Consider the following 21,369-nt stretch of genomic DNA (forward strand, 5'->3'; position numbering starts at 1 on the left):
GGGGGACAAACATCTGGGGGCGGCACATCTGGGGGCGGGAGAGGGAGGGGGCGGGGAGGAGATGTTGGGAGGGGGGGACCGGGCCGGGCCGGCAGAGCCGGGTCCTCCCCCTCCCCCCGCCCCTCCCCGCCCTCCGCCGCACGGCGCCGCCGGGAGCCGGGTGCCGGCCGGGGCCATGCGTGCCGGAGCCCCCGACGGCGCGGCGGAGCTCTCGGCGCTGCACCATGGCCGCTGAGAACCGCTCGGCCGCGGGCGACGGCTCGCCCTGGGGGCTGCCCGGTGAGTGCCGCGGGGCCGGGGGTACCGAGGGTCTCTCCGTTGGGATCCGGGGAGATGATGGGTCACGCGTCGGGGTGCGCGGTGCCGGGCGGGGGAGCGCTCGGGAGTCGTGGGGGTCTCTCATCCAACTTTCCTGGGTGCCCCCGGAGTGGCCCTCCGCAGCGGGAACCGCCGTCGTTTCCTGGCCCGGGGGGAGCGGAGCGGTGCAGGGCTGCACCCGGCGGCGGCTCCGTCCGGGCGGCGCCGCTCCGCGGTCTGTGCCCGCCGTGCTCCGTCCCGCGGCTCCGGGAGCGTTCGCTTCCCCAGTACCTCCTCTTGGACGGAGATTTGTCTCTCAGGCAGGACGCTACGTGCGTTTTCGCCTTTGCTTCCCCCTGGTTTTGGGACGAGATGCCCTCTCTTTCGCTACTTTGTCCCTCCCTACCCGGGACGCGCAGCGCTGCGCAGAGCCCCGTGCTGCGAAGGGCAGTGCTTCCCCCGGGCCGCGCATCGCATACAGCTGCCTGCGGCCGATGGGTCGGGCAGCCGCACACACCTCGTTCCCAAAATAATGACATTGGCTTCAAACAGAGGAACGGCCCTTGGCATATTCTCAAATCAGTGCAACACCAGGTTCTGTCCTTCCTCAGTCTCAAGCCCTCTGACTTCACTGTGGCCGTGATTTCGATCATTTCAATCTGCTACTTGCCAACACCGTGGTTGGAGCGTTGCTTCCCCAGCTGCAGAGCAGCAGCTCTGGGCTCTTACTGGGACCCTGAGCAGCGGTGGCATGCTCTGAGCATTGCTACTTCCAGCGCCTGGCGCTTGGGCACCTGCCGTTCCCCAGCCGCGTTGCTGCCACAGGGCTGCGGCAGTGTCACCCTCACGGGCAGCCCAAGGAACAGCCACACGGCCCCGCATTGTGCCCTGCATCCGCTGGGCAGGGGCACACAGGAGGGGCACCATCAGCATGGTGTGCTCAGCCACACGCCGTGCCCGCGGCGGCAGGTCAGTCTGTGTTCTTTCATAGAAGAGAAATGAACTGAAATGATTAATTAATGCCATCATCCAATTACTCTGAGTTTGCAGGAGGAGCGTGGTTTTTCTCTTTAAACTGTCCCCACGAGGATCCTATTGATACCAGTATTTGTCGTGGTTGTGGTTTTTTTGCTTTATTCTTGTTTGTTTGTTTGTTGTTTCTAATGAAAATGACAAACATCTCCCCAGGAAAACACAGTCAAAGTCGGGTAATAAAAATAACGAGATGAGGAGGAGCAGCAGTGCCCAGCAGTGCCCAACAGCACCCAGCAGGCCTCAGCCCTGGAGCTGCTGTCCCTCGACATGCTGAGACACAGCCAGCAGTGCCAAGGGCAAGTGGGTACTGCAGGGCTAAGGGATGGGGGGAGAGTGGCAGCAGAGGAAATGGGAGCTGTTTGCAGTGGGTGCCGCCTTCGGCACCAACATGGCTCACCTGCCCATGTACACACAAACATGGCAGGAGGTTCAGAGCCCAAACAGCCCCGCTGCCCCTTGATGCCCCAAAATGCCCATTAAAGGGCATTATCTATCCTCTGTTAGCCGTGGGGATGTGCCCCTCTTGTTCTCCATCAACCCGAGGGAGGTTTGCTTGTGTTTCAGCATCCATCCACACTGGCTCTTGAGCTGCACAGTTAAAGGACAGCTTCAGAAGCCACAAGGTGTGTGCTGGGGCAGTAAGACAGAAGGATTTTGCACTGAGCCATTCCTGTTTGCATCCCCTCGCACCTCCATCCCCACTCCTCAGCCTTTGCTGGCACCAGTGCCACCCTCAAGTGATGGGGACACTCAGCACCCGAGCACTGCTGGAGCTCCTTCACACCGGCATCTGTGAGCTCACTGAAGCGTGCCTGGAGTTGGCATTCCAAGCAGAGCTGTCTTGGCCCTGTGCTGCTGCCGTGACGCAGAGGGGCCGGGGGAATGCAGGAGCCGTGGCAGCTGTTTGCTCAGCCTCAAGAGCCCGGCAGAGGAGCTCCATCGGTCAGCCAGCAGGAGGGGCAGCAGCAGCCTGGCCTTTAAAGGCAGAGCCCTGCGCAGTGGGCAGGCTGCCCCAGTGCTGCCGAGTGCTGCAGGCAGAGTGGGCAGTGCTTGGAAGCCAAATGCTGGAGATGTAGAAAGGTGACCCTTCTACTGCCCATGATGGCCTTAATGCATTTTGCGGCTCCTCAAAGGGCACAACAGCAGCAAGCATTGGCACTGCCTGAGTGCCAGCCGGGCATGGCAGTGGTGGCACCTCAGGGCACCAAGCTACATGCACCTGGAGGAGAGAGGGGTCAAAGCATGAGGACGGGCACAGAAATAACCGAGATACACAGGGCAGGAGCTGACTGTTCCTGTAGCACTAAGGGTTAACGCTGCCTTGGTCTGGGTCCAGCAGTGCTGGGCTGATTGGGCTGTGGGAAACTCTGAGGTTTCGGTTGTGCAACGCCAAGGGCGGAAAACATCACTTGGTGCAAACATGATGTCCATGTCCAGGTCACAGGGCGGATCCCGAGTGGCAGCTTGGCGCCTGGACCCTGAGCTTCCCCATGCCTCCTCGGCTGGGAGCGGGGCTGCTGGGACAGGATGGGATGGGATGGAGCAGGATGGGATGAAAGGGACGGGACAAGTGCCTTGTGGAGTCTGTCCAGGCAGGGCTGAAAGCAGCAAGCAGGGCAACTGCGATCCCTGCTCCCCCACAGCTGCCTTGGTTTCAGTCCCAACCTGTTCCTGATGCTCTCTCCCCCCAGTCCCTGTCTCTCCCACAGGTGTTTGATCCCAGATTCAAGGAGGGCACAGCTGCTGTGGGGCAGACACCTGTTGCTGTGGTCCTTTCAGCCTCTCCCTCTTTCCCCTCCTGCTGCTCTCCCCCTCTCCCCACCGTATCTGCGCTGGCTGCTGTCAGAGCTCCAGCCCAGAGCTATAGAAGACCGAGAGCATCCCGCTAAGGCAGGTAGCATTCAAACAGTAGGCAGCAAAAGTGTAGCTCCGTCCCAGGCTCTGCCGAAAGCCCCATGCATCCCAAGTGCTGCAGGAAGGAGTGGTGCTGGGAGTCCTGGGGAGAGCCAAGGCCGGCAGCCAAGGTTGCTGCAAGAGGATGGTGAGGGCGGGCCTGGGGCTGAGTGCTGCCGGCAAAGGACAGTGTGCAGGGCCGAGATCCGGCTGGTGTCTGGGGATGTGTGGGCATCAGCATCGGAATCGCCGTGAGATGTCCCACGGGCTCCGGCCGACGGGTCGGGCATGGCTGAAAAGAGCCAGCCGCCGCTTTCAAATCGCCGGTTACGGTAATCCATCCCGAGGATCCACTTTTTCCTTTTTCAACCCAGAAGTTTGCAGCCTGACCTCTGGGTGGCATCCACGGACGTTTGGATCGAGCTTCTGCTGTTCCCTCCCTCGTGAGCTGTGCAGGGGGATGAGCTGCACTTCCATCTTACTTTGGGCAACTGAGAGTGCAAGCCTCTGCCATGCCATTAAATGCACTTAGAGGGGGATGCTGGTCTATAAACTTAGTGGAAACAAAACAAACAAAAAAACCTAACACAGCAATCTTATCTTAGTAGAAAAGAAAGACAGTTTTGTGTTTGTTTGTTTGTTTGTTTGTTTTTTTAAAGCAGACTTAGGGGCTGGAGCTGTACTGGAGAGGAAGATCAGCTTCCCTGCCCTGCCCACCCAGCACTTCCATTTCTTTCCTCTTTTGGGAAATGCTCCCTCATTGCACTGATTATTTTTAAGACCACTCTCCTCTCACTCATCACTGCGGGGGTCACCTACAGACATCTAGGTTTCCATGAATGCAGTCTGTCTGCCCATTATCTCCCACACCTGCCAGGGCTGGGCTGTGAACCCATCTGAGGCTAATTACCCTGAAACTGAAGCCTGTCTGAGCCCTGGGCCTCAGCCCAGCTGGAAGACAGGCCAGACCAGTGCCCAGTAAGATGCTGTGGGATTCACACGGACGTCTTTGGGCTGAAGCTGTAACAAAATTTGCTGTTTTCCCTGTCCCAGATTTCCTCTTCCATAAGGAGCTTTTTGCTGCCAGAGATACAGGTGAGCACGAAGAGCCATGGCACGGCCCTTTCCCAGGGCTCACAGCCACGCTGGACAGACGCACGGACCACCACACGTGATGTTCTTCCTTTCTGTCTCCATTCTCCTTGCAGACCCCATGCACAACCTCTCGGCACAGCCCTGGCAGGCGAAGATGGCCAACCTGACCTACGACAACGTCACCCTCAGCAACCGCTCCGAGGTGGCCATCCAGCCCCCCACCAACTACAAGACGGTGGAGCTGGTTTTCATCGCCACGGTCACCGGCTCGCTCAGCCTCGTCACCGTGGTGGGGAACATCCTGGTGATGCTGTCCATCAAGGTGAACCGCCAACTGCAGACTGTCAACAACTACTTCCTCTTCAGCCTGGCCTGCGCCGACCTCATCATCGGAGTCTTCTCCATGAACCTCTACACAGTCTACATCATCAAAGGCTACTGGCCACTGGGGGCTGTGGTTTGTGACCTGTGGCTGGCCCTGGACTACGTGGTGAGCAACGCCTCAGTCATGAACTTACTCATCATCAGCTTTGACCGGTACTTCTGTGTCACTAAGCCCCTGACGTACCCGGCCAGGAGGACCACCAAGATGGCGGGGCTCATGATCGCAGCCGCCTGGATATTGTCCTTCATTCTCTGGGCCCCTGCCATCTTGTTCTGGCAGTTCATTGTGGGCAAGAGGACAGTCCACGAGAGGGAATGCTACATCCAGTTCCTCTCCAACCCGGCGGTGACCTTCGGCACGGCCATCGCTGCTTTCTACCTGCCCGTGGTCATCATGACGGTGCTGTACATCCACATCTCGCTGGCCAGCAGGAGCAGGGTGAGGAGACACAAGCCCGAAAGCAGGAAAGAGAGGAAAGGCAAGTCCCTCAGCTTCTTCAAGGCTCCCCCAGTCAAACAGAACAACAATAACTCCCCCAAGAGGGCCGTGGAGGTGAAGGAGGAGGTGAGGAATGGGAAGGTGGATGACCAGCCCTCTGCACAGACAGAGGCCGCTGGCCAGCAGGAGGAGAAGGAGACCTCCAATGAGTCCAGCACAGTCAGCATGACCCAGACCACCAAAGACAAGCCCACAACGGAAATCTTGCCAGCAGGACAAGGACAGAGCCCAGCCCATCCTCGGGTGAACCCGACTTCCAAGTGGTCCAAGATAAAAATCGTCACCAAGCAGACTGGGACCGAATGTGTCACTGCCATCGAGATCGTCCCAGCTAAGGCAGGAGCCTCTGACCACAACTCCCTGTCCAACAGCCGCCCTGCCAATGTCGCCAGGAAGTTTGCCAGCATCGCCAGGAGCCAGGTGCGGAAGAAGCGCCAGATGGCAGCCCGGGAGAAGAAGGTCACCCGGACCATATTTGCCATCCTGCTAGCCTTCATACTCACATGGACTCCTTACAACGTGATGGTCCTCATTAACACCTTCTGCGAGACCTGCGTTCCGGAAACCGTGTGGTCCATCGGCTACTGGCTCTGCTACGTCAACAGCACCATCAACCCAGCCTGCTATGCCCTCTGTAATGCCACGTTCAAGAAAACCTTTAAGCACCTCCTCATGTGCCAGTACAGGAACATTGGCACGGCCAGGTAAGCTGGTGCTCAGGGACCACTTCAGCAACGTTACCGCAGTCCTCCCCTTCGTCTCATTCACCTGGAGAGGTCCTCTGCTCCCTCTCACAGAAGCGCAGACTGCGAAGTGCTGGCAGGTGGTGCCCTATAGTGCTGACAAAAGTCCACGGCACCTCTGAGCTGCAGCACATCCTGAGCCCAGGGACTCACTGAAGGGATGGGGAGGAAGGCGAGCTGAGGCCAGATGTGCTAACCAGAGCCCTCCCAGCTCCCTGTCCTGGATGTTTTGGCCGACAGGCATCAGTACTCCTCATCAGACTGGCTGCCTCTTCTCCCTGTGGCTGACTGTCTCCCGGCTGTCCGAGCTTGTTTGCACACAAACAGCCTAATGCTGGGTGCTTTCAATAGCCTTGTAGACTATTTATTACCCAAGATGAAAAGAAGCAGGCGGGCCCAACTTTTGCCAGCCACTTTGGACTTGGATGGCTTAGGTGTGCGCACAGAAGGCCCTCGGACTGTCCACTCATGAGGTTGGGGTTGTGCCCAAGCAGCAGTGGTGAGCTCCCTCCTTGTCTCAATGTCACCTCCTGGCCTAGGGACCTGTGGGGACAGTGTGGGACACTGTCCCACCATGGTGGCCCCAGGGAGGACACAGGAGATGACTGCTGAGCTTTGTAAATGGACGTAACCCCACAACCTCTGCTGTTGCAGAGTCCTCAGCATGTGGGGTCCCACCAGCCCCTCCTGGCCCCGTGCGTGCAGCCCAGGCCCCATCGTGCTGTTGCCTCACTTCTGCCAAGGCTGGGGCTCTGCTGAAATGTGGGGACACTGCCATGTCTGTTTGTCTGTCTCACTCCATGCCAGGGCAATGCCGTGCAACCTGGAGAAGGGCTGCCCTGCCCCCCTCACTGCCGCTGCCTTTAGGATCCTGACATAGCATTACCCACATTGCCTGGCGGGTTGGTTTTGGGTTTCAGAGAAGTGTTACAGCTACAGCTGACCCCCAGCAAATAAAGACCTCGGACCAGAAACCAAAGGCCACAGGTTGAGGATTTCATGTGGTGTTGTCCTCAGCATCCCATAGGCCCTGATAGGGACAGTGAGTGCAGACACAGATTGTTCACGGTAACATTCCTGTATGCGCCTTTGTCACCCACCGCAGGACAGGGGTGGGAGCAAGAAGAGGGCAGCAGCCTGAAGTGCTGTTGAGATGAGGTGCTGCTGTGGGGCTGATGTGGGTGGCCACCCAGGCTGCTGTGCCCAGGCACACAGTAACTGCTCTGCTCCCTCTGGTCCCAGGGGATTGGTAGACACCCTGGTGGTGCTATGAACCCCATGATGGCACGGCCTCCCCACAGCATCACTCTGAGCAGAGACGGATGTGAAGGTGAAGGGCCAGATCCCCTTCCTCTCCTGGGGTCCCAGCCCTGCACCGCTGCACAGGGATGTCAGGCAGGATGTGACTCAGTTATGTTTTTTTAAAAATTTTATTGGAAAAGAAACCAAAACCCATTTCCCAAAAGAGGTGAGAGCATCCAGTCGGCACCACTCAAAGCAATGGTCAGTATGGCTGCAGCAGCCCCCAGGGCAATGGCAGCAGCTTCCCAGGGCCAGTTGGTCTGCTCTCAACAAAACTAACGATTAAACAAGGCATCTCGGTGGCAGAGGAGGTGGGGAGAGGAGGAGGAAGAGGAGGAGAAGGAGAGGAAGGTGGCTGGAGTGTGGCTCCTTGTGGTGGGAGAGGCACATGTGTCCGGGACCGATGAGGACATCGTCCACCCCACTCTAGTCCTTCCCCTTGCCCTTCTTAGCTGCACCCAATGACCATGGAAGATGTGTTAGCATTATTGCAACCACCAGCAGCTCCCTGCCCAGCTCTGACCCTGAGCGCTGCCTGGGGGAGCTGAGGACTCACCTTTGGCCTTGGCCTTCATCTTGGCGGCACAGGGCTTGCTCACATAGACCACCTCCTCACACTGGGCATTGTACAGCGCTTTCTTCAGGATGCCTGAGCGTGTTTTCACACCTGTCTGTGCACTGCACCCTCCCCAGCTCTCAAACTTGTACTTGCAGTCAGCTGCAGAAAGGGAGAGGCATTAGGAACGTGTGGCCCCAATGCAGCCCCAGTCCCCCCACAGCCACGTTCGCACCTCCAAACTTCTTCTTCCAGTTGCAGGGGATCTTGCACTTGAGCTTCCTGCTCTCATCGCCGCAGGTGCCCTCACGGTAGCCCAAGCCGCAGTCCTTGCTGTTGGGGACGCAGGGCCCCCAGCGCCAGTCCTGGCACTCGGAACCCTCCTTCTTTGCCTTCTCTGCAAGGGAGGCGGCAGCTGGGAGATGGGGTGGCACACCCAGACCTCCCCGTGCCCACCCGGGCGCCCGCTCACCTTTCTTGGCTTTGGCAGCCTCGGCTGTGGCCGCCAGCAGCAGCAGTGCCAGGAGGAGGAGGAGGCCCCGGGGCTGCATCCTGCCTGGAGCGGGGAAGGGAGGGATGGGCACCGCGCATCGCCCCGGGCCCCAGGAGCACAGGGGCTGCCACGGTGCCTCGGCCCGGCCCCCGCGGAATCCGGGGGCGGAGGGGGGAAGAAAGGCATGGAAAGCGAACCCCCTGCCGCGAGGGGCCTGGAGCGGAGCCAGCGGAGTTCGCACAGACGGATACGCGCAGCGTGGGAGCTCGAGGAGCGCTTTAATGGGAGAGCGGCGCCCACTGCCGGCACCGCGGCTCCCAGCGCACCTCCGTGCGTTTGCCGGGCGGGTGAGTGCGTGTGCACGCGTAAGCGCTCATACATGTGCACGCGTGCACCCAGCTCTGAGTGCTGAGCGCTGCCCCCTTCGCTGGAAGCAGTCCCGGCGCACGGAACGCAACCTTCCACCGCCCGTACCCCTCGCCCCGGCCCGGCCCCGTCCCCATCCTTCCTCGCTGCCCCGCGCGGACTGACCCCGCATCAGCGCCGAAGGACGCGCCAGGTGATGCTTTAAAAGAGGAGCCCCGGCCCTTCCTGGGCACAGTGCCCCGCTCCCGCCCCCCGGCACCCGTCGGCCTGGCCGAGAGCGCTGGGGGCTCCGAGCCCCCTCCGTCTCCCCCAAGGTCGGGTTCTTCGGGGAGCCTTTCCGCACCCATCCCTCCGCCGCCCCTCGCCGCGCGCCCCGCACGGCGCAGCCCCCCGCTCCCAGAAGCGTTCCCGCACCCCCTCCCCACCCTCAGGGTGCGCCCCGCTCCCCCGTGGAGCTGAGAGGGGGTGGCCTCCGCCCTGCCCCGCGGGAACCCCGGCGCCCCCCGAGCCCCCTCCCTCGGCGGGGCAGGGGGTGCGCCTGCGGAGCTCCGTGTGCCCCCACCCCCCCACTCACCTGCGGCGCGGAGCGGCGCCGTTGCCTTTTGTGTGACGGCCGCGTGCGGAGCCCCGCGCAGCGCAGCACAGCGGCCCCTGACGTCGGGCCCCGCCGGCAGCCCGAGGTGGTCGGAGCCCAAACTCCCCGTGCAAGCCCCTCCTCTGCCCCCCGGCAGCACGGCCAGCCACAAAGGCTGGCGGCGGGCCGAGGGGCGGCCCCGGGGGCTGGTGGAGCTGCTCAGCGGGGAGGGGCCGCGCGGTTAAGCTCGGCTGTCGGGGGCTCGAGCCCCTACGAGGCCGTCGTTGTGTCCCTCTGTACCCGCGTGCGAGCGTTGCAGAGCGGTCCGGGGCTCCGAGAGCCCTTCGGCGCTGAGTCCCGGGGCTCTGCGGATCGCAGGCGGAGCCCCGTCGGTGCCTCCTTCGCCCTCTGCCCTCATGGACGGATTCACCACCATCTCTCCCCACGGGCGAGCAGGGCTAACGCGAAGCTCTCCTCCAGCCCCCGGCCACGGCGGCCGGAAGAAGGGGCTGAGGTGGGCAGCAGAGCCATTTTGTGCCCCTTCTCCAGAAGGAAGGCCGCTGGGAGCGGGCTGCGGGCTCCTGGGAGCTGCTTCGGCGCCAGGAATCACAAACGGCAGGCAGCCGGGGGCTGGGGGTGAGGAGTGCCCCAGCACGGAGCCCCGGGTGCAACGGGGCTGTGCAGAGCGGGAAATGGTTCCTGCGGCCCCAACCAGCAGCAGGGGGCTGCGTTTGCAGGAAGGGGTCTCACACTGAAGGAAGGAGGGAAAAGAGGGAGAGCAAGTGCGACAAACACCGCAATCGCACAGCGTGTGGGTTGGTTACCTGCCCTCGGTGAAGCTGCAGGATTGGTGGTGCTGGTGCAGGTATCCCAAGAGGCAGCAGCCTTCCTCATCCTTCGCTCTTGTAAGCAGGCAGCAGCCTTCCTGCTGCAGCTGATCCCACACTGCATCCCTGCAGTGCCGGTGCCCCGCGCTGCCCCAGAGGCTGAGGCCCAATCTGGCTCACCCCAGCCACGTGTCACCCACCCCACGCCCACCGCAGCGGAAAGAATTAAAACATCCACTTTTTTTTTTTATTTCAATAGCAAGAAACAACAACATCCAAACAGTCAAAAGTCAAAAAGCGATGGGAGCACGGGCTCACGCCAGGCCCCGGGCCTGCTAGAGCGGGCACTCACAGAGTTACAAAAATACAGTCCTACCACAGCGTCTGGGAACACCGAACTGGGTATTGCACAGAACCCCTGCCCCATGTGGGCAGGGCTACCAACACCCCTCCGCCTCTGCCTACACAGCAGCCAGGCTCAGAATTGCACAGCAACTCAGCTCACGTGTGGGGCCTGGCGGGGAGGGGGACAGTGTGTCTCTGAACTACCTGTACAAAAACGGGGATGTACAAACTGGGGAGAAGGGGGAGCTGGACCCTAGCTGGGGCAGCAGTCTGCACCTTTGGGAAGATGACAGCGTTTGTCCACGAATGAGCAGCGCTGATGGGAACTCCTGGTGCTGCTGGAGCGTCGCCATCGGAACAGCGATGATATTAATCACTGAACCCCAGCACCAGCCTCGTGCTGCTCTGGTCTGGCTGCCCCATAGCCTCAAAGGTAACTCTGCCCCAACCTAAAGCCTGATCAGCATTGTGGTTCTCTGTGGTGTCATGATATGTTTTTTTTTTCAGTATTTGTGGGGATGTGAGCAGTGTCACCCAGCACAGCCACAGTCAGGTGCAAGTGCACACTGGGGATGCCCCGGCCTCCTCTCCTGGGACCCCACCTGTACGCTGCAACCCAGACCTGCTTTGCACACACCTCCCGCTTGAATGCACCAATGCCAACAGTCGTCTGCCCTCCCCCTCTGCTGGCACCCTGCAGCCAGGGACTGCTGCTCTGCAAAAAGTGCATGCATGAGGGCTGCTGTGCTACCTCAGCACTCATGGCCTCTGCAGGGCAGACGGTGCTTCGTGTCCCGTGGCAGATGGTGCCCCAAATGCCATCCTGTCACATGCATGACTTGGGGCTGGGGTCCTGATGCTTCCTATGCATCCAAATCCCTCTTTCTGCTAAAACCTGTGGAGGTGTGCTGGCAGCCTGCTGGCAGCCTACCCAGGGAGCTTGCGCCTGGGCTGGGGGACCTCCAAGGATTCTCTGCAAGACCCTGAGTCTGATTTGTGGGGATGGCAGAAGCCATATGCAGCGGTCGCGTAGTTTGGGAGCACGGGGAGATCCCTGAGAGCAGCACAGGCCCGGCACTGAAAGCAACTGCCCCACATCCAGCTGTGCCAGTCCCAGATGCTCTGAGGAAGGGGTGGGTACACATTCTCTAACACAAGGGACTTTTCTCCTGCCACAGAGCCCAAGGACAGTCCCAGGCCAACAAGAGAGAACAGGACTTGGAGGCAGTACATCACGGTGCTTCTTCTGGACAAGGTGAAGTGCCTAATGGAGCGTTACCACTAGCAGGCAGAGGGGTGAGCAATGGTGTCCTGCACGGATCATAGGTAAGAACCTGCTGGGGGCACTACCACTGCTCCCCTGTGTGAGGGTGACAGATTGCTACATCCCTGCCTGCCCCAGTGGGGCTCTGGGATGGAGCCCATCTGGAGCGGGGAACATGGTTGATGAGAGGCAAAGGGGGACACACAAAGAGCAGGGCTTCAAGTCCCAAATACCCACTGTCCTCATAAACAGCGTCTCAGCCCAACCTGGGGCACAGCCCTGCTGTCTCCATCTCCTCCAGCGACTGGGCTGACACATAAGGAGGGCTGGGCCAGACTCACAGCTCTGCCAGGTGCCGCCCTCTGCTCGTCCTGCCCAAGCTGGTTGGGCTAAGGCACGCTGAGCGCTACACAGCTGTCTCCTGGTCCTCCCGCTGGATCATCTGGTAGTGCTGTCGATTCTCGAGGTAGGCAGCCAGGTCGGGGTCATTGGCTTTCTCAGCCCTGTGCTTAGGGGTGTCTCCCTGCAGAGGGAAGGTAACACATCAGTGCACTGAGCACCGGAGGAGACAAAGGCTGCTCCCCATGACACGCTTTTCCCCGGCGCTGTCGAGGCAGGAGGGAGAGGGTGAGGAATGAGGGGTATGTCTGGGGAATGCCCGAGAATACCAACCCCCCTTCCCTCTTGCAGCCTCACCAGTGCTCCTGCTCCCGCAGGAGGATCGCATTTCACCAGCTTATTGCAGCCATCTGGACTGTGTCCACTAATGAACTCCCGCACTCCATAAAAAGCAAATCTGTTAACGGCTCGCCGCTACGTCTCCTCTCCCCCTCCCTCTGCCTGCCCCTCTCTCCTTCTCATTAATGCCTGGGCTCCACAGTGCCGAACAAACCCTCTGCTGAGAGAGGCCACGGAAACCTGGCACTCTGCCGCTGCCATTGAAAAGCGGCCCCCGAAGGGAAGCGATGCTGCCCAGCTCATCTCACGGCACACAGCAGGACCACGGTGACTGAGTGGGGTGCAGGGGTCCCCATGACAACCCACAGACGGATTTCTTCACTGTGAACAATAGTCAGGCTCTAGGAGCCTCCGCTGTGTGGGTACGGTCATGAACAAAAGCTTGAGCACATCCCACTGCAAAGATGCACTAGAGTGGGACTACAAAGGGGGCACCCACAGGCACATTTTTCTCTTACACACTCGCACAGAAACTCCTGGGACACTCCTGTACTTGCTGCCAGGCATGCAGCCACCAAGAAACCTATCATGCATACACACACCATGGCATGCCAAGAAGTGCTGAGCATGCAGGGGGCTAGAGGCTGTTGTATGCCTCACTGCTTGGCTCTCCTTGGGGGCCTCCGCTCTGCAGCCACTGAATCTAAGCAAGCATTGAACAAAGAAGAAAAAAAAAGGAGGAATAGAGTTTCTTCCTCATCCCCCTGCAGAAGCCTTGGTCCAGCACCACCTCCTGCCTGGATCTGCAGCCTGAAACTGGAGCTGCCAGGGCCCCTCTGCACAGACAGGCTGATGTGCGCTACCTGATAAGGGCCAGCCTCCCTCAGGGTCGTGAGTGCACGACCATGCTGTCCCCAGCTGTGATACATATAGGTCTGCCAAAGGTTCTACAGCAGAGTTTCTGTGGAAGCTGGTTCTTGCCTGTGCAGGCAGGCTGTAACCTGGGGCTAAACAAGGTCAGCACCATGAGCAGGTGGGTCCCCAAAGAGCTACAAAGCCAGGCATGCACTCACACAGGCACATGCAAGCCCTGTTCCCTGGGGCAGGCTGTCATTCCTGAGCTGGGCTTCTTTCTTTGCTGGCAGGTTGAGGCTGTTCATCAGGCAGAGCATCCCACAGCTCTTCCCAAAGGGCAGAGAAGGGCCGTGCCACCCCAGCTGCCTTCTCCTGGCTCTCTCCCCTCACGGGTAATCACCTTGTCCCATGGCTGCTTGCCACGTATCCTGCCAGGCCACCCCTCTGGGCACTATCTGAACAAGAAGGAGTGATCAGGAGCCAGAGACTGTGTATGCAGCATCTCCCTGGCAGCTGGCAAGGGGCTGTTCATTGTCTGAGGCGGCCCCTAAACTCAACCAGCCCCTGGTTGGGGTCCTTTCCCAGATCCATAGACTGTACCTTCTCGACCTGCTCCTACACCTCCTCTGCCAGACAAACACAACCACGTCTCCCTGCTGCAATGTCAGGAACCTTGCAGACCAAAACACCGCCTTAGTCCCCCTCCTGCAACTGCTCTGCAGGGGCTGGCAGCAGCTCCTGGCACCAAGACACATCTCAATTAATGTGGTATGTGAACGAGAGCTCCTCACCCGCCTGCTGACATTCTGCTTCACCCGAGGAGCCCCAGTGCTCTGTCCTGGCTCTGCGCGGGGAGCCCTGCGGCTGGGAGGGAGTTCGACAGCGAGACTGTCCTCGCTGTGACCCCACAGGGTGGGAAGGGGGAGACAGGGATGAGACATTCCAGCGCCTCGCTCCTAATTTAATAAAACAACATGGAGAGAAGTGAAAGGATGGGGGGGAATTTAACCCCTCTGCTGCTGAGAGCAGGCTGAGCGGCACCATGGGGACCCTAAACGGCTCCTCTCTTCCCAGCCCTGGTGCCTTCCCCATGTACAGGCTGCGTGATGGCAAAAACTCCAGCCCTTGAGCTGCTCTTCAGACGGGCCTGCATGGCCCAACTCCTGCCAGCCCCACAACAGGACCCCTCCCAGTCCTCCCACCATCACCTGCAGGTCAGTCTTCATGAGTGACGCTCCGGCCTCCACAATGTAGTGGCAGATAGTGCGGTGGCGTAGAGCTGCAGCCTGGTGCAAGCTGGTTTCGCCACTACGGGAAAGAAAGAAGATGTGAGGTGTGCCCCCTAAACACACCAAGAGGGGATAAGTGCTGCACATGAGAGACATCCCCCTGGCTGCAAAAGGTGCCTGTCCCATGGTCAGCCCAGGGGATGCTGCTTGGGGACTGGAAACCATGGCCAACAAGGAACAAATGTCAGGAAATAACTTACTTCTCCTCCTCTGTGGCATCGAGGATTTCTGAAGGGGCTGTGGAGAGAAAGAGTACGGCGCAAGTGAGACCAGGCCACAATGCAGGGCTGGGCCTACCAACACCCCAGTTGCACACTGCACCCTGCTGTAGGGGCTACTATCTGTACTGCCCACAAAGGGCTTGGCTCCAAAACCCTCAGGCCAGCAACTGCACCGGACCTCAGCTGAGATAAGGAAAGAAGAGTTGCTTGTGGATTCATTACAGAGAAATAGCCAAATAAAAATAAATCAGCTTGCATTTCAGTGGAAGCTGCCAAAAACAACAGGTCAGCTCCCATGAAAGCAGAAGCATGACACTGAGAGATGTTTCCCAGAGACATGACGGTCACAGCAAGGATCGGATAACAGCCCAGGGCACCCAGAACTGGCAGAAAGATGCTAAGGATAGCCCATGTCACAGTGGGAGGATACAGCAAATCTGAGGGACCCTCTACACAGAGGGTTGGGTGTTGTTGGCTGCTAGCCTGCTTTGTTAAGGGTGGCATTCTGGCCACAGTGAACCAGCCCAGCTCACCATTCTCAATTATGTATTTGACGATGTCCTTGCTCCCTGATATGACGGCGTGATGGAGGACAGTTCGGCCAGAGGAGTCTCGCACCATCAGGTCTCTTCCAGCCCGGTGCAGCTCTTGGAACTAAGGGATTGGCAGAGAGGTCCAGATGAGTTTCAGTTCTCGTCTATAACTCCCCAAGTCCTGGCACCGCATCCCTGGAGTGCCCAGCAGCTTGTTTCTGAAGAGGAGCTTTGAGGACCAAGGCTCCTTGCCAGGAGCCTGCCTGGTTTTCACCCTCTGCTCCTGGTTGGGCACTGCATGGAGGAAAGGCCTCACCAGGAGCCACTGAAGGGCAGCGGCATGTCAAAGCACAAAGCTAAAGTGCCTACCTTGCTGAAGTTACCGCTCTTGGCAGCTTCTATCAGGTCATCTGCAAAGAGAGATGGGTTGGGATCAGAAAACTTCATCTTGTGATGCCATTTATCTACCTGGGGAACCAAGAGTTGGGCACCAGAGACCCAAAGCTGTTAGCTGAGTTCCTCCAGGTGCCAGCCCCTTGTTTTCAGGGTGAACAGCAGCCAGGTTGATTATACATGACCCCTGCACCCTTGGGTATCTGAGGGAAGAAGAGAGGTATGTACCTGGCAGTGCAACCAGAGCTTGGCCCAGGGAGATGTGTGCAGGGAAGCAAGGGGCAGATCTGGGTGTCAGCCAGCAGCTAGGATGCCTCTCAACGTGAGTCACTCACACGTCTAGGCTCTGAGCTCTGCTCAAGCTCCAGGAAACTCTTTCCATTTACTCAGTTCAGCGAGGCCCCTGACCTTGTGCTCCCACCTCCCGAGCTCCTGCTGCGGCCTGGCAGAAACAGCCCCCAACCCAGCCAACAGCACACAGCTCTGCAGGTGGGGGATTAACCCCTCTGCCATGCCATTTCCTGCCCTCTGCGTGCAGCTCGCAGAGTTGGGGAGCACCTGGCCAGACCACTACACAAATCATCATCAGGTCACTGCTGCCTGCCTCTGGGGTCACCTGCCCCCACCTAGCACATTAGCTGCAGGGCTTCTGGCTGCACTTCAGAGAAAGGATAGGCCAGAAAGCAATGGCAGGAACCCAAAAAGGTTCAGGAGAGGAAGCAAGACAGATTGAGAGCCCTGCTTGGCGCCTGCAGTGAGGACAGACGAACTCACCTTTGTGCAGGAGGCAGAGCTCAGCATCAGCACTGGAAGAGAAGAGAAGGTGTAACTAACCCTGCCAGCCTGGGCAGCACATTGCCTGAAAGATGCACGTGGTGAGTGGAGGGACAGCTCGGAGATGCCTACCTCTCCAGCCACTTCTCCAGCCAGCAGGAGAAGCAGGCCAAAGTATCAGCTACCCTCTGACCATGCCATCTGATTCTTCCCCGAGCTGGGTTCTTCCCCAGCCCCACTCCCGTTTCCACTACTGCTCTCAGCACCCACACCTGAGCCTGGCCTGACCCATGTCCACAGACCAGATGCTGGAGCTTGGCCCCGTGGCCTAGTCACACTGTGATGCTCTACTGCCTTCAGCACAGCCAGCAATGAAGCAAGGATGGCAGGACAGCATCCCATCCACTTGGTCTAATCTGGCAGTGGACTCTTATTCAATTCCTGGGATCCCCTCTGCAATCCAGCCTAGGAATCAAAGCTGTGAAGCCAACCATGGATTTCCCATTGCTGCTCATCCTTCCTGAGGCCCAGCAACCCATTTCCTCCCACTGCAGACTCACCTGGGGGCAGGAGAGCAGGGTGGAGAGGAGGAAGAGGAAGGGAAAGCAAAATGGTGCCCAGGAGGTGTGGCAGATGAGTCGACAAGATCAGGCATGGCAGGAGATGTGCCTACGGTCTGGGTGATCACCAGCTCTGGATCCAGCACATAGAGCTCATCCTGAGAGATCTCTGTCACATAGTTGAGGTGCTCCTGGAATGCAAAAGTCAGCCTCTTTGGAAGCAAGACCTACATCTGTATAGCTTCATCTCTCAACCCCTCAAACCCCACACCTTTCATACCACTCTGAAAAGCCTTTGCCCACAGGACTGTAGCTGACTGAAGCTGACAGAAAGGGGCACCATGTGGAGCCTCAAGGAGTCAGACAGACAGAAAAGAAGGGAGCTGCATCCCACCTTGTCTACTCCTGTGAAGCCTGTCATCACCAGTGCCTGAGGCTGTGGTCAGGCATGCTTTTCCTGCCTCGATTCCCCCAGTCCTCACCCCAGGCTGGCACAAATCCCATCTCTTTTCAAAAGGACCTCAGACCTTCACAGGATTTCTGCCTCAGCTTAAAGCACACCCCCGATGATACCTGGAGGCAACCCAGCTTCACACAGTCTGAGTCGCTTTTAGTGGCTCCTGAACGTCCCCCCCTCAGAGCTTATGTTTCAGGCTGTTTTTCCCACACTCACCTGAGCGCGATCTATCCTGTAGAATCGATCTGCTGTGGTTGCTGCAAGACAGGGACAGAATCAGACAGAGTGATTCCTGGCTGCCCAGGCAAGGTTGCTGCACTGGGACCCTTGGGGGCCCCGGGAATTCTCTGCAAACTGAGTGGGGATTGCCCAGATCGGATTAGAGGAGTGAAAGAGCTTCATCTATTCTATCCTGGCTAGAGATTTACAGCCATGGAGCTGCTGCTGAAGGCCTATAATTCAGCTGCTTTAACAAGACTGTGCTGTCTTGAATGAGGCTCTGGCTCCTTTCCTGACGCATTCTCCTGAGCTCAGAACCTGCTGCTGGGAGACTGGCTGGAGGAGGGACACCTGGGAGCAGCCATCCCAGCAGCCCCTTGTGAAGGGTCTGAAGGCCCCAAGGGAGAAGCAACATCCTTTCACCCTAGTATGAGGCTTCTCAGGCCCATGTTGCAGCCTCTGGCTGTACCTGATGTCCCTTGCAGGGTGAGAGGGACCAACACACATGCTGGAGACCTGAGATCTCAGGGGAAATACAGCAGCATCTCCACTGAGATAAGAAGAAAGGACAATTTTCCCAGGTGACCTGCCAGGACCTCTGAAGCATCTCACTTATATCCAAGATGGCCTTTACCTGATCAGCAGTGACTGCCAGCTCTGGAGACAAGTCTGTTTTTCCTGGTCTAGGCTAGGAGTGGCTCTTGCCCTTGTCTTTCTCCCTGGCCCTTGCTAAGCCCTCCTGCGTGCAGGGCTAAGCAGCTGTGTGCTGCCCTGAGTACACAGGAAGTAGACAGCTTCGCTCTACCCTAAGCCCTGCTGCTGGCAATTAGAAACTCCTCTTGCAAGTCAGGGAGATAAAGTGTCAAGTGATAGTCACTTATCTCAGCTTCCAGATACACACAGAGAGCTCTGACCTCCAGATCAGTGAAGGCAGAGGGAGAGAAGAAAGCTGTTTCCAGAATGGGGAAAAGTAGCTGGAAAGCAGTGGGGAAACTGTTCCCATACTTCCAAGATATACAAGGTGATTTCTCACTCCCAGTTTGCTAGAGCATGGGGGCCCCCTGCCTGCATGCCACAGAAGAGCAACCCCACCAGTCCCGAAGAGACAGGGCATACAGGGCTGTGTTCAGCTCCGGGGCTGGAGAGCAGCAGATAGCCCTTGCCTGGCAGGCTGCTCGCTCTACTCGTGGTTAGCTGCCAGAGGCACAGCTTGGGCAAAGAACCGCTGAACTTGGCTGCAGGGATCCCAACATCCTTGAGTCTAAAGTCCCACGTGGCTCTCAATGACTTGCCCTAAAGGTCTATATTGTCGTACTCCAGATTCAGGCACAAAGCACTCCCAGCAGATGATGATACTCACAGTCCAGGAAGCACCATTTTGGTGACAGTTTCTGGGATGACAGTGTCTTCGGTTTGGCTCCATCTCCTTCCTGCATAGAAAAAATAGAATACAGCGATGTCTCTTGGCTCCTCTATTCTCTCCCCAGCGTGTCCCTCCTGTTTTGGGAGGTCCCTGTGTATTGGAGGGTTGCAGGTGCTTGGACAGGAATGAGAACTTCGAACACTGTGATGGAGGGCAGCACAGGACAGAGCAGAGCTGACATACCAGCTCACTGGAGAAGTGCCAGAAGATGAGCCCATGAGACAAGCATGATGCACATGACAGATGGGCTTGAGGGATGGTGAGATGCCATACACACCTGAAAGAGCAGGTGCTGCAAAGCAGAGGGCTGTGGAGAGAAATCCTGCAGAAAGGCAAGGCATGTTGTTACAGCATTTGCCTGGGCAGCCCCCTATCCCTTCTTTGGTCCCACAGAGGTTTGCACTGTCACCCTACTGCAGATATGGCAAGCAGCTTTACACATTACCAGGCCAAAGTCTCTGCCCTGATCCAGAACCAGGAAACATAATTTAGCTCAAGAAGAGAAAACAGGAAAAACATCAGGTGACCAAGGAACATCAGCACTGCTTTGGAGGCGGCTACCAGGCTGATGATGTGGGAAAGTGGTATCCTCTGAGCTTAGGAGTCTCCTAGCCTCATGCTTAAGATGGCCTAGGCTGCAAGTGCCAGCTCACTATGGACTGAGCAAGGTCCTGTAAACTGGGAGAAAAATGGATTGTGCAGTACAACACCAGGAGCCACACTGTGGACTTAGTAGACGTTGCTCATCAGGAGCGAAGGTTATGCAGCCTGTGTACAGGTGGGGGACACACATTAGCACACTGGCAAGAGCACTGAAGTTACTACTTGCAAATAAAGAGTATTGGAGGGGGAAAACAACCCTAATCTGGGCATCAAGGGAGAAGCAGAGTTGTGCCCCGAAATGCAAAGCCTGTAGAAGGCTAAAAGGAGGTTGAAGGAACACACAGTACAGCAAACAAAGGCAGAGGAAAAGCCTCCCCAGACACGTAGGAGGAGGCAGGTCTTGTGCTGGCCTTTTCCTCTGCCACAGAATCTCTCTGGACCAGTGACACTCAGGGCCTGGAGAACAAGGTCAGAAGAGCAGTGCAAAGAAATAAGCTGCTGGACAGCAGGGAGAATCATGCCGTCCAGCTCCGGAACCTGCCTCCACCATGTGGTGAAAGTGAATCATGAGCTCCTACCAGAAGCAGGAACGTGAGTGTTGTTGCAGGCAGATCAAGGCAGCCTAGAAATCCTTCTGATTCCCTCCAAACTCAGCACTCAATCACAACCTCTTCTACACAGAGCCTCACCTCCTGCAGCCTCTCAATTTGGGTCCGGCACAACTCCAGGTCACTGTCCCCTGGAACCACGATGATCCCCAGCGGCACAGCTGCACAAAATGGGACACACATACAACTCAGGAAGCAGACCGTGCCTGATCCCCAGTACCTCACACAGCTCAGCTGCAGGCACTGCTGGACTCAGGGAGTGCAGTTCCCACCCCTCTGTTACTCAGCTGGTCACTCACAGGCTTCCTTCAGCTTTTCCTTGTCATAGTGCAGTGCCTCGTAGTCACGCATGCTGATTCGGCTCACTCGGATTCGCAGCCGCTCAGGCACTGGCTGCTGGCTGCATGCCATGGGAAGGGAAAAGAGAAGGGATCAGAAGGTGATAACTCACTTTCTCCTTATGCACCTTACTCCTCCAATACATGCAAAAGCCCAGGGTGGAGTGGGGAGATTGCCACCAGCAGCTTTTTTTGATATGAGACTCTAGGCACACTTCTGCAGCCTGGGCCCTTTCCAGCTCCACCTTGAGAGGACCAAAATGCTCCTGGGAGTGATAGATCAGTCCCCCCCCTTCTCCATCCACCCCTTCTGCTTTGGAGAGGAGATGACAGACTGATCTGAGGAACCTACTCGTTGAGCAGAGGCATGGAGTTACGCCGCTTGGTCTTCTGCACCATGTTGGCTTGGTTGCGCAGGGAGATGTGGATACAGGAAGCTGCCAGCTTGCAGGGCTCCCCATCTACCTGCATGGGGATGGCCTTCGACGTGGTGAGAACTACCTGCCGGCACTGACACAGCCTCTCCCCGTGGCCACCCACCTGCAATGCAGCCTGTGAAAGAGTCCAGAGAGCAGAGCACAGACTGAGAGATGGATGGGGAAAACATCCACTGTCAGCCAGATGGTGAACTGAGTTCTGAAAGCTTTGGACCTGATCTCAGTGGGAAGGAATCCACAGAGACCAGTGGAAGACAGCATCCTGCCTAAATCTGAGGGAAAACATAATGTCACACAGGCCAGCACAG

The 21,369-nt window shown here is 58.1% G+C and overlaps 3 protein-coding genes across 16 annotated transcripts in view; 1 reads left to right on the top strand and 2 right to left on the bottom strand.

Moving 5' to 3' along the window:
- Positions 1-148: 148 nt before the first annotated feature.
- Positions 149-7,051, top strand: CHRM4 (cholinergic receptor muscarinic 4). Of its 3 annotated transcripts, none has more exons than XM_048949376.1 (3): positions 149-279; positions 4,279-4,320; positions 4,434-7,051. In XM_048949376.1, the coding sequence occupies exons 1-3, from the start codon at positions 225-227 to the stop codon at positions 5,909-5,911; spliced, it is 1,575 nt and encodes a 524-aa protein (XP_048805333.1). In that variant the 5' UTR covers positions 149-224; the 3' UTR covers positions 5,912-7,051. The 3 variants fall into 3 exon arrangements, with proteins under 3 accessions (XP_048805333.1, XP_048805335.1, XP_048805332.1); XM_048949375.1 differs by having other exon boundaries at positions 178-279; positions 3,888-4,320; XM_048949378.1 differs by lacking the exon at positions 4,279-4,320.
- Positions 7,052-7,365: 314 nt separating this feature from the next.
- Positions 7,366-10,220, bottom strand: MDK (midkine). Of its 4 annotated transcripts, none has more exons than XM_048949379.1 (5): positions 10,062-10,220; positions 8,277-8,360; positions 8,040-8,219; positions 7,805-7,966; positions 7,366-7,700 (listed from the first exon to the last, which is right to left on the bottom strand). In XM_048949379.1, the coding sequence occupies exons 1-5, from the start codon at positions 10,186-10,188 to the stop codon at positions 7,675-7,677; spliced, it is 579 nt and encodes a 192-aa protein (XP_048805336.1). In that variant the 5' UTR covers positions 10,189-10,220; the 3' UTR covers positions 7,366-7,674. The 4 variants fall into 4 exon arrangements, with proteins under 4 accessions (XP_048805336.1, XP_048805338.1, XP_048805337.1 ...); XM_048949381.1 differs by lacking the exon at positions 10,062-10,220 and adding an exon at positions 9,238-10,007 and having other exon boundaries at positions 7,367-7,700; XM_048949380.1 differs by having other exon boundaries at positions 7,369-7,700; positions 8,040-8,201.
- A 77-nt stretch (positions 10,221-10,297) lies between these two features.
- Positions 10,298-21,369, bottom strand: part of DGKZ (diacylglycerol kinase zeta) — a 41,850-nt gene continuing 30,778 nt past the window's right edge. For 5 of the 9 annotated variants that reach the window (XM_048948088.1, XM_048948091.1, XM_048948087.1 and 2 more), the window contains 14 exons: positions 20,977-21,176; positions 20,586-20,686; positions 20,368-20,447; positions 19,353-19,397; positions 19,013-19,082; positions 17,650-17,690; positions 16,977-17,167; positions 16,417-16,448; positions 15,619-15,659; positions 15,250-15,370; positions 14,696-14,732; positions 14,415-14,514; positions 13,998-14,162; positions 10,298-12,196 (listed from right to left, as the gene is read on the bottom strand). In XM_048948088.1, coding sequence (XP_048804045.1) covers positions 12,080-12,196; positions 13,998-14,162; positions 14,415-14,514; positions 14,696-14,732; positions 15,250-15,370; positions 15,619-15,659; positions 16,417-16,448; positions 16,977-17,167; positions 17,650-17,690; positions 19,013-19,082; positions 19,353-19,397; positions 20,368-20,447; positions 20,586-20,686; positions 20,977-21,176 — 1,341 coding nt within the window. In that variant the 3' untranslated portion in view covers positions 10,298-12,079. The remainder of the gene's footprint in view (positions 12,197-13,997; positions 14,163-14,414; positions 14,515-14,695; positions 14,733-15,249; positions 15,371-15,618; positions 15,660-16,416; positions 16,449-16,976; positions 17,168-17,649; positions 17,691-19,012; positions 19,083-19,352; positions 19,398-20,367; positions 20,448-20,585; positions 20,687-20,976; positions 21,177-21,369) is intronic. The other 4 variants (XM_048948090.1, XM_048948084.1, XM_048948085.1 and 1 more) reach the window with 3 other exon arrangements.

Source organism: Lagopus muta, chromosome 6 (genome assembly GCF_023343835.1).
Source record: "Lagopus muta isolate bLagMut1 chromosome 6, bLagMut1 primary, whole genome shotgun sequence".
Lineage (NCBI taxonomy): Eukaryota > Metazoa > Chordata > Aves > Galliformes > Phasianidae > Lagopus > Lagopus muta.

What these genes read in the sequence shown, in the direction of transcription:
- CHRM4 (XM_048949375.1), top strand. Translation starts at nt 4,209, where the DNA reads ATGCTGTGGGATTCACACGGACGTCTTTGGGCTGAAGCTGTAACAAAA. An exon ending in TTTTGCTGCCAGAGATACAG is followed by an intron (nt 4,321 to 4,433) that starts GTGAGCACGAAG and finishes TTCTCCTTGCAG; the next exon opens with ACCCCATGCACAACCTCTCG.
- MDK (XM_048949379.1), bottom strand. Translation starts at nt 10,188, where the DNA reads ATGCAGTGTGGGATCAGCTGCAGCAGGAAGGCTGCTGCCTGCTTACAA. An exon ending in GGCTGCCAAAGCCAAGAAAG is followed by an intron (nt 8,220 to 8,276) that starts GTGAGCGGGCGC and finishes CCCATCTCCCAG; the next exon opens with CTGCCGCCTCCCTTGCAGAG. An exon ending in CTGGAAGAAGAAGTTTGGAG is followed by an intron (nt 7,967 to 8,039) that starts GTGCGAACGTGG and finishes CCCTTTCTGCAG; the next exon opens with CTGACTGCAAGTACAAGTTT.